The 11,478-nt window shown below is 28.8% G+C and overlaps 1 protein-coding gene across 1 annotated transcript; it reads right to left on the bottom strand.

The window, feature by feature from the left end:
- Nucleotides 1-8,951: 8,951 nt before the first annotated feature.
- On the bottom strand, nucleotides 8,952-10,390 carry LOC125581435 (DNA damage-repair/toleration protein DRT100-like). Its single transcript, XM_048746850.1, has one exon. It carries the CDS (start codon nucleotides 10,204-10,206, stop codon nucleotides 9,091-9,093), a length of 1,116 nt encoding a protein of 371 aa, XP_048602807.1. The 5' UTR covers nucleotides 10,207-10,390; the 3' UTR covers nucleotides 8,952-9,090.
- Nucleotides 10,391-11,478: the final 1,088 nt, after the last annotated feature.

Below are 11,478 nucleotides of genomic sequence, written 5' to 3'. Positions count from 1 at the left end.
TTTGCTAAATCTCTTTTTTTTTTTAACTTTACTAAAGTTATATGTTGTGTGACTTTTTCTTATGAAAGTAACTAATGATTCCTCTACATTTTACCAATCGATGGCTCTTGTAGATCTTCTGGTCTGTGAAGGTTGCTTCTACGTTTTAGTAAGGCATAGAGAGATAGTAGGTATAGAGAGAACAAAATCAAGAGATGGCTTGATATTAGATAAGAACAAATCTACCTAAGAAGCTCATCTTGTAAAATGACTTGCAGAGATAAATATTCATAAAAATCATGCATATCAAACTACGCAATTCATATCAAGAGAACAAGGCATGTGGTTTGTGTTATTGCATGTTGTTGAAGAGAAATAGGAATTTATATCACTGCTTTTTAAAGTAAGCAGTATCAATAGTTACAACTAAAAACTACATATGCATCGCATAAATGCCTCTAGATAACAACTATAGACTACACAAACAATAAATGATTCTTTAGCTAGCCAATTGCGTATAATTATTTTTGGTTGAAATAGTGTTCTTGTAGTAGTGTCTTTGTTTTAGTATGTGGAGAAATTATGTATTACGGGTTTTCTTCTTCCACAAGCGAAGACTCTTTCAACCTAATTATATAATCTTGTAATCTATGCTATATAAAAGTTGAGGCTATAAGCCATCGAGAGCATCCACATAGGATTTAAACGACCAATCGTAGTATGACAAATTAATATTTAAGTTTACTATTTTTAAAAATGTTTATTTCAAACTAAAATATAAATCAATATCGAATAAGGTAAATTTACAAAAATATAAATACTATATTAAGTTAACATAATGTTTAATATTTTTCGAAAATTATAAAATAAATAACGAAAAGAATAATTAATTTAAAAATACAAGACTTTCAAACAAGTATAACTATATAAATCTAAATTTAAACTCATGATTTTCAAAGTTTAGGTTATATACTATTGAAAATATTCAAACTAACATATACTATATATAAGTTGATATTATAAATCATTGAGAATGTTCACATATTATTTTAAAGCACCAAAAATATACCAAATCGTTTTTCAATTTGGTATTTCTAAAAATGTTAATATTACGAAATTTTTTATTACGAAATTTTTTATTTCAAAATAAAATATAAATAATTATCAAATAAGTTAAACTTACAAAGTTAAAAACATCATGTACAAATCTATACTATATAATATATAAAAGTTGAGGCTATAAGCCATCGAGAGCGTCCACGTAGGATTTAAACGACCAATCGTAGTATGACAAATTATTATTTAAGTTTACTATTTTTAAAAATGTTAATATTACCAAAAAATGTTTATTTCAAACTAAAATATAAATCAATATCGAATAAGGTAAATTTACAAAAATATAAATACTATATTAAGTTAACATAATGTTTAATATTTTTTAAAAATTAAAAAATAAATAACGAAAATAATAATTAATTTTAAAATCCAAGACTTTCAAACAAGTATAACTATATAAATCTAAATTTAAACTCATGATTTTCAAAGTTTAGGTTATATACTATTGAAAATATTGAAACTAACATATACTATATATAAGTTGATATTATAAATCATTGAGAATGTTCACATATTATTTTAAAGCACCAAAAATATACCAAATCGTTTTTTAATTTGGTATTTCTAAAAATGTTAATATTCCGAAATTTTTTATTTCAAAATAAAATATAAATAATTATCAAATAAGTTAAACTTACAAAGTTAAAAACATCATGTACAAATCTATACTATATAAAATAAATTTCCGAAAATTAACATAAAAATAGCAAACAAATATAATAGTTAATTTAAAAATGCAATACTTTCAAACAATTATAACTATATAAATCTAAAACACTTGATTTACAAAATTTAGGTTATATACTACTGAAAATATTCAACAAAAATATGTACTATATGTAATTTTATGCAATAAATCATTGAGAATATCCACATATTATTTTAAAGCACCAAAATATGTCAAATTACCATTTTAATTATTATTTTAAAAATTTCAAGATTTTCAAAAAATGTTTATTTCAAAATAAAAAGGAAACTACTATTCAATTTAGTGAAAATGTAAAATTATTAAAGGAATCAATTTGATATATAAAGTAAACTTTTGAAAGACCAACATAAAATCAACTAACAAAAAAAATCTTAAAGAATACAAGATTTTAAAATAATAAAAACAATATGAATCTAAAGCACTTTTCATTACATATGAATCTAACAAAATATAATTTCAAAATGAAAGCTATTTCTTTCAAAAAAATATCAATAATAAATTTTGTAAGCAAAATTGCCAAATAACTAAAAGAATCAGTTTATTATAAGAAATAAATATTTGGAAGATCAACATAAAATTAAGTAACAAAAATAATCTTAAAAATATAAGGATTTCAAATAATAAAGACAATGTAAATCTAAATCATTTTTTCATTACATATGAATCTAAATAACATATGATTTCAAAATTGAGGATATATATTACTTAAGTGTTCACATAGAATTTAAAAATATCATTATAATAATATAAAAGTCAGCATCTTAATTTGATAAAGTAAATAAAAATATTATTAAAGATAATTAACTTGATATATAAAATAATTACATATTTGAAATTAAACAAAAAATTAACAAAAATAAAAATATTCAAAAAGAAACAAAGTTTTAAAAAACATATTTATAAATAATCACGTATGTAAAAATAAATAAAAATCAGCACAAAACTATAAAAAGATAAATTAAAAAGTGTAAAACTTATCTTTAAAGTTTGATTTATATTTGTAGTTAATTATTGAAAACTTAATATAATAAGAGATTGTTCACGTACCTTATAGGAATTGGTATTGATCGCATATTATTACTAAAAATATAATTATGTATGTAACTTTTAATATGATATGGACTATATGCTTTAAAAAACAGAAATAACTGAAAATATTCACAAATAACATATACTATATATAATTTGATGCCGTAAATTATTGAGAATATCCATATATTATCTTGAAGCACCAAGAAAAATATGTTAATCACCATTTTATATATTACTTATAGAACTAGAAAACCGAGGTGGGGCTTTTGCCACGTCACGGTGTAAAAATGGTTAACATATTATATAAATAAAAATACGAAAAATATTCCAAATCAGTATCATTGTTTAATATTTTTATAAATCTTAATATTTCTAAAGTAAATCTATAAATTAATTTCAAAATATGAACTAAAATTAACTAACTTGATATATATGCTAACTATCTTAAAACATAACACTAAAATATATTTTAAAAATTCATAAAATATGTCAGAACATAAAATAGCATATACATAAAAATAAAATATATAATTAATATTAAAATAATTAACCTAATCAAATAAGTAAAAAATAAAATTTTAGTATTTTTATATTGGTGTTGGCTAAAAAATCATCTAATTTTATAATAGATTATAAAAGGTTCCTAAAACATTGGTCAATTTTCGTTTCTTTCTTACCGGGCCAATTCAGTTTCGGCTTATAATAAGCTTACAAAGTTCTATTAAAAATAAAATGTGGTAAAAATAATCCACAATTAATACACATATTGTTGATTAAACAGTTTGTTTATATGCTTTTGAATTGCCTTTTATCAATTAAATAAATTAACATAGTTATTTACTCATCCACAATTAGATTTTAATAAATTTTGAGACAATTATTTTTAAAAAGTCATAATCCAAATATTCATTTAACTAACCAAACATGTTTTTATGAAAGATACCTAAATTTTTTTATTATCTAAAATTTTTTTTTTTTAAATTAGGTCACTAATAATAATAAATCGAAGTACATGGTAACCCTTTTCCGAGAAAAGTAACTTCTCAATCGGGGAAAACATTTTGTGAACCGCTAAAACATCATAATCCCACCACTAATTTATATTGTAACTAAATCAAGTAGGAGATATATTTAATTTTTTAGGTTTTTATTTTTTATTTTAATAAATAAAATATTACTTAATATTAGCATAAATTTTATATATATATATATATATATATATATATTTTTCTCCTTTTCTTATATCTAACAAACAGATAGTTACTATTATTTAAATTTTATCAAAATATTTATTATGATTTAGACCTAAATATACGTATAAAACTATTAGATATGCATTTAAAAGAATTAAATAAGAGTATTTTAAATACAAATATGCATAAAATAAGTATATAATAATACATTCATGCTAAAAATTTGGTAAATACAAAAAAGTTAGATATATTGCATAAGGATTAATCTTTTATGTCATTCAAATAGAAATACATATAAACTTATAATAAAATATTTATAATTGTGTTGTATTAGTTAATAAACATGGGACAATCTATATGACGCTTTTTAATTTTTTTATTAAGAAACAATATACACATGTTTATAAATACATTTATACATTTACGTATACAAACAAACTGATATCTAAATATTAGTTATTTAAATGGTAAAATTGTATAAAAACATAACTATGAAAAATAATAAAGCACACTTTAAATAAATTTCATAGAAAAATGTATATAAAACAATTTTATATTATATTATCTTAATATTATTAAAAAATAAAACTAATTATTAATAAAGTATTCATAGTAGTGTATAGCATAGTATAGTAGTGTATATGTACTTAGAAATCTATGTGATATTAAAATTATGTACTTATAAGAAACTATAAATACTTTAGTAACATTAATTTTACTTTTATAATACAAACAAATAAATAGCTAAGTTCAAAAATAACAAAATTATTAAAACAATGTAAATAGGAAATCAAATAATATTTTAACAATATTAATAAAAATATTTTTTACGAAATTTGTCTTTTTCTTAAAAAATATTGCAAAATTAAATTAAATTATTAAAGGTAAAAAATCTAGTTGGTAGTAGTAAAAGTTCATTGAATTCTATATTCCTGGTGGTTTATTTCAAGATTCTCTTTGGCCAATTACATTCATAAAGAATTAAAGAGTAATTTCCCTCGGCAACGTCAACTATAAAATTATGAGTGTTTGATAAGTCTTACATATAATAGTTAGATAAAAACTAAAGGAATTATAGGAGCATTTCAACTCAACTCTATATTTTCTATAAAATATAGTAACTTTTATTATAAAATGAATTTACTCCAACATCTAATCTATTAATTTAGAGTCATATTTTTATCTACCGGTAAATAGTTGTCATTAGATTTTAAAAAGTCCAATAAAACATATAACAATATTTAGAACATTATATATATATATATATATATATATATATATTTATTATAATTCAGTTACTAAAATGATTTCCTGTTATATAGGATATTTGTTTATATTTAGAGATTTTAATTGAGTACAACTGTAAATAAGACACAACATTTTCATCTTCCCTCTTAAAATTTAGCATTATTATTTTGATTTTAATTTTGTAAATCAAATAAAAATGAAACTTAGCCGTTAAAAGCGGGTTCTAGGCTAGTATGTTTGTATAATAGATCTCTTCTATTTTTAAAAGAGAATATAAAAATGATGTTTTTATTCTAAAGATAGAGATAAAAACAAAATTTTCTAAATTTTTCTCTAAAAAATAGAGAAAAATTATTATGTAGACACACATTAAAGTAAATTTCATCTTTATAATAGAGTTTATCTATTTTATAGGAAAATATAGAGTTGGGTTAGATAGTCTAAATGCTACTATATATAATCGTGAAAGGTCGATATCCATGTAAACTGGCGTGCAATTATTATGTTATGTATGTATGTAGATCTAAACAAGGATATTAAATATCAAAAATAAATGAAACGATATACACTGAAAGAGTTGTTGTGTAGTTATGGTGAGTGATGGAAGGTTAGTTAGATGTACTCGTCATTTGTCAATTTTGAGGACAAAAATCTTTTGGACATTCCGATCAGTTTAGTGGTTTTATCTAGGGTTAAGGTATCTGCTGCCGTCAACTTATTGGATCAGATTATCTTCGTTGGGAAAGCCATATGGTTATTGAAAGTTAAGGTATAATCACTGAATAATACGATGACGTCTAGTAGTTTGTTGCTTCAAGAAAGGAGCATTATCTACACGTCAATGTTAACAGCCCAAAGGTCTCTTTTTCGAGTATAGTGCAAAGGATACACGAGTTTACTTTTTTCTTCCCACTTGTACACACTTCATAATTTCATATCTATATATGCATAAGAAAATCACCAAGATATTATTACGAGTTGTTGGAAAGAAAATCAGTTGTAAATCATTTACTAGTAAAGTTTCTTTTAGAAAAGTTCAAAGAAACGTTCTAGTGAACATAACGCATGTGTTAGTTGACCTGGCTTCAATCCCAATACCGCGGCTCCTATGTTTCAGTTTCAGGAACGTTCTTAACTTCATCATTGTCAGTACGACAGTATATATCAGTGAAGCTCTTACTTCAACATTGTACCCTATGCAACGTTTGTGTTAACTACTTCTTTTAGAGTATCTCCAATGTAAAATTCCATTTTTTCCTCCAAAATGGAGTAAAAGTGAATATGAAGTAAAAATGTTCTGGAGTGATGAACAAAAAAAAAAAATATTACTCCATAACTTCATTATGGAGTGAGATATGAAGTTGAGTTGGAGCATTTTCTATTTCATATTCACTTTTACTCTATTTTAGAGGAAAAAATAGAATGGGATCGGAGATGCCCTTAGCATACAAAGATTTAAATAATAAACGAATTCGGACGGGATAGTGTTTTTTGCTTTAGGATTTTAAATATAATTGCTTGGCAGATAAAGAACAAAAAATACTGTCCTGAGAAAATTAAAACAAACTAGTGGTGGTTGACATAACATGGCAGTTAAGTTAAATCTTACGATTAGTTATAAGAATCAGCACTAACCATAAAAACTTTAATTAATAGGATGCTTCAAAGCATACTTTGTATCACATACTTGTTATGTAATTCTCTCATGTACGGTATATATATACACAAGTAACTTCAAAGCATCAAATACGTGTTGTGCAATCCTCTCCAGCACGTTATTCATATGTTCTTTGTATCGTATCTTTTTGTTTTTCTACAAAGCTTATGATGAAACTTATCGGGAAAAGCACATTTCATCACTTATACCGTTGATGAATAAACTTATGTAATCTAATTGTGGCTATATATATGATGATGATTTTGTTTTGGGTTTATAGAGTCATTTGATCAGAAACTTTGATTGTTTACGTACGTAATATCAAATGCCCTTTTAGCGATGGATCAAAGAGGTAAATTACTGTTGACCATTAGATCATTTTTTTGGGTAAGACATGTAGAAAGTTCGTCACAAATTCGTGCTCCAGAGACGAAACACAACGCCATCCTGAATTTTTATGTGAGAAAGTGTTGCAATCTCTTCTAAGTTCTAACCCTATGATTATGAGAATGACATTTTCTTTTTAATTACTGTGATCATTAAGTAACTGTTGGATAATATGATTGAACTAGCGAATCGATGATACTTCATTATACAGTATCACTAATTTGAAGGGTTAAAGTGTTTCATGGTTTTGTGATTTGAGTCATTTGACTGACCACCACTACTTAGGTGTGGGAGTTCGGATAACCGTTCGAATTTGGATCGCGTATTTCGGATTTTCGGGTTCAACCTCCTAGGTTTCATTCTAATATTTTATAAATACGGATCGGGTTCGGATAATAACACTTCGGGTTCAATTCTAATTTGTAATACATCTAAAACCCATTAAGTAATCTATATCGTTTGGATTCGTGTTATATCGGTTCGGTTCGGATATATCTGAAATAAAAGACAAAATTTAAAATCAAAGCATAAAGAAAAACACCTAAATTGAATATTGAATAGAACTTAATCCAACACAAATCAAATTGATAAATAAAGATAAAATGTTAAATCAAGCATAAAAACAAACAATATGCATTGCCTTATAAATAGAATAGACTTGTTATTTAAACAAGAAAATTAATAAAGTACTTACTTATAACTAATAAATACTATTTATTTAAATTTTAATGTTTATTTGTTCCATATCATATCAACATAAATATTAAATTAAATATTTGAAATGCTTATATATATTTCAAATATTTATATTGATTATTAATTTTAGATTTTTGGGGTTACCAGGGGCAGACCCATTAAAGGCTTGGGTGGGGCATGTGGCCCATGCTGAATTTTATTTTTTTCTGAAGAATTAACCCACAATTCATGTCAATGTCCGTGTTCTAAATATATTTTACATTAGTGCTCCATACTAATTTAGTTGTTGGATCTGCCTCTGGTTACCCGTTCGGGTTCGGTTAATAACACTTCGGGTTCAGATATGTTTCGTACCATCCTACAGGATCCGTGTCCGTTCGGATATTTTTACATTTCAGATCAATAAATCGGGTTTTTCAGTTTGAGTTCGGTTCAGATCTCGGATTCCGGATTTTATACCCATGTCTACCACTATTAGTGTCAATATCTTTAAGTTTTTTTTTGTTCGTGCAGTAACTGGATTTATTTGTGTCACGTCCAGAAAACGACCCATGCACAACTGACATTGGACGCAAGCCCATCAGACTAATTTTGCCTTATTTAGTCCACTTTGATAATGGCGTTTCGGTGGTAAGCAAGAACTTTCCACGATAAAAGCCCATAAACCCATTAGAAGGACTCATGTACGGGTTCTTTTGTCAAGTGACGAACCATAAGACAAGTCTAGTTCAAAATGGTCATACAAACTTGGCTTTCAAAAGCATATTCAGACCAGATCACTGGATGAGGAGGTATCGTGAATATACTAATCTCACTAACGTTGTCAGGGTCCAAGTATTTAAACAACCGGTAAATATTTTTTTTATTTTTCTAAGTTTATCTTCTTGCTCTCATCGAGAGGTTCGAGAATCAAAGCAGATAAGAGACGAAGAAGTCTAAAAGAAAAACACCAAATGCGGATATATATATTGCCTTGCCCCTTTCAAGCGGCTAGTAGTTACACTCGCACACTCATAAATAATTGTATTTAAGCTTTGATTTCCCCAAAATATAATTCTTAATGATTAGTTTAATTATTTCCCACAGTCCCCAAGAGGCGTTCCACACAGACACCTATTATAACCAAACGACGTCGCATCTAGATGATCAAAAGGAGATCCCGCCGGAATCTTCCCACACAGCTGGTTATGACTCACGTCTAAATGCCCAATAAACGACGCCGTAGTGATGCTCTCCGGAATCTCCCCCTGCAAACGGTTGTTCGAGAGATCCAGCACCGTGAAGTACGACCTCGGCCCAAACGCGTTCGGTATCTTCCCACCGAGAAGGTTCCCGCTCAAATTCAAATTCGAGATCGATGACGTCATCAGACTCCCCGGGATCTCCCCCGAGATCAAGTTCCCGTCGAGATTAAGCGTCGCGAGCACCGACATTCTCCCCAACGAAGGCGGGATCGGGCCTGTGATCCTGTTCATCGAGAGCTCGAGATCCGCTAACCGGTAGATCCGGGTCAGAGACTCGGGTATTTGACCCGAGAGTTTGTTACCGCTTAATAGAACCCGGCTCAGCATCTTTAGCCGGCCGATGTATACCGGTATGACTCCGGTTAAACCGTTGTTCCTCAGATCGAGATGCGTTAAGCTCGGCAGCCTCGCGATCGACGGCGGAATCGCGCCGGAGATCCGATTATCGGCGAGGTTTAAAACCGTCAGCTTCAGGAGGTTCCCGATGTTCGCCGGAATCTCGCCGGAGATTTTGTTTCCGACGAGGTCTACGTGTCTCATGGCGGGGAGGTTCGTGATGCAGGCGGGAATCGCGCCGGAGATTCCTTCCCAGTCGGAGAGGGTGACGCCGGAGAGCTGAGCGAGTTCGCATATCGCCGGGGAGATGGAGCCGGTCATGACGCCTTTCCGTTTCGCGCGCTGGAAAATCGGCTCCTCGGAGATTCCGCGGAGGGTGACGGCGGAGACGCGGCGGTTGGTGGGGTCGCAGCTCACGCCGTACCAGCCGTGGCAGCAGTCTTGGCCTTTCCACGAGTTGAATACGCCGATGTAAGGCTCGTTGAGGTGTGATCGGAACTCGAGAAGCGCCGCTCTGTCGGAGGGGAGACAAGCTTGGGCGGCGACGGTGGCGAGGAGCAAAACGACGGCGTTGCAGAACACTATCGTTACCGCCTTCTTAGCATCCATTGAGCTTTGATCACAGGACTGATCCTATAGAGTGTTGTATTTTGTTATCTCCAAGGAGCTTACATAAGGCTTGTTGACATGGAAACGACTTAACTACTATGGTGTTGTATTTATACTCGTTACTTGATCACATTGCTTCGTTGAACCTTCGCGTTTACTGCCACGTCACATCTTTTGAATGCTCCTTCAGTTTTCAAGCTTTCTAATTATTTTTAGGTCATTTCATTAGTGGGATCATTACTGATGTAATAACATGGTTTTGTTTGTTTATGTCTGACTGGTTGTACTAATTAATATTCTCTCTGTTTCAAAATATATGTATATTTAAGAATTTTCAGACATATTAATAAATCATATCAAATTTTAGTTATAAAATGTATAATTTTTGTGATTATCTATTTTTATAATTTTAAACCAATAAAAATTCAGAAAATGCAATAAATAATCTGAAGTTTACAATTAATCATCACTATAATCATACACATAGAAACTACATAAAGGTAGCGAGTTTCAAAATTCTAGGAACCAAAACCAACGGATAACACTAAACTCTTTGAGCCAAGAAGAGCCAACAGATAATAGACATCCCCTGGAACTAAAACAGACCCAACTAATACATAAGCTTAATTAGTACATCACAATTAGATCAAAATCCATAAGACGAAGAACCATAAAAGAAAAAAGAATTGAGACAAAAGGGATAGAAAGATCGTAACCAAAGTTGATCATTGGATCAATTTCTGATGAACCTTTCAATTTAATATTGTATGGTTGTTTTGGATGAAAATAAAACAATTTTCTGCGAGTGGAAGACAAGATTAATTTAGAACTGGTAACGAAGACAACATTCAAGTGGCTTAGCTACAGCAGTTTATATTATCCTAGCTTATTTTATTTTCTCCAGACTACTGTATACTACTTAATTGGTTAGAATAGTAACTAGTTACTACTAGTTTTCATTTTGTAATATATATTGTCAGATGTTATCGTTGCAGATGATGAGCATGTGATCTTTGTCCTTGTTAACATTTAATTAGCACGTATAATATTAAACTCATATAATGATGTATACATAATTTATTCGACCTCTTCTTTCAAACTTGAGTCAATAGTACAATTATAAAACAAAAGAAAATTAATTTCGTTCACGTTTAGCTATTTTCTACACTATGACACTAGCCTAATCACCGTTGCATATAGCATCCACGTTGGCCACACCTCCACGAACGATAGTAGTCTGTCATAAGATATTAAGAAGACACATCAATAATT

The sequence above is a fragment of the Brassica napus genome, chromosome C2, assembly GCF_020379485.1.
Source record: "Brassica napus cultivar Da-Ae chromosome C2, Da-Ae, whole genome shotgun sequence".
Taxonomy (NCBI): Eukaryota; Viridiplantae; Streptophyta; class Magnoliopsida; order Brassicales; family Brassicaceae; genus Brassica; species Brassica napus.
The sequence above is the reverse complement of the archived record's forward strand: the minus strand, read 5'-3'. Positions and strand labels throughout refer to the sequence as shown.

Excerpts from the sequence above, each read along its gene's own strand:
- LOC125581435 (XM_048746850.1), bottom strand. The coding sequence starts at position 10,206 with ATGGATGCTAAGAAGGCGGTAACGATAGTGTTCTGCAACGCCGTCGTT.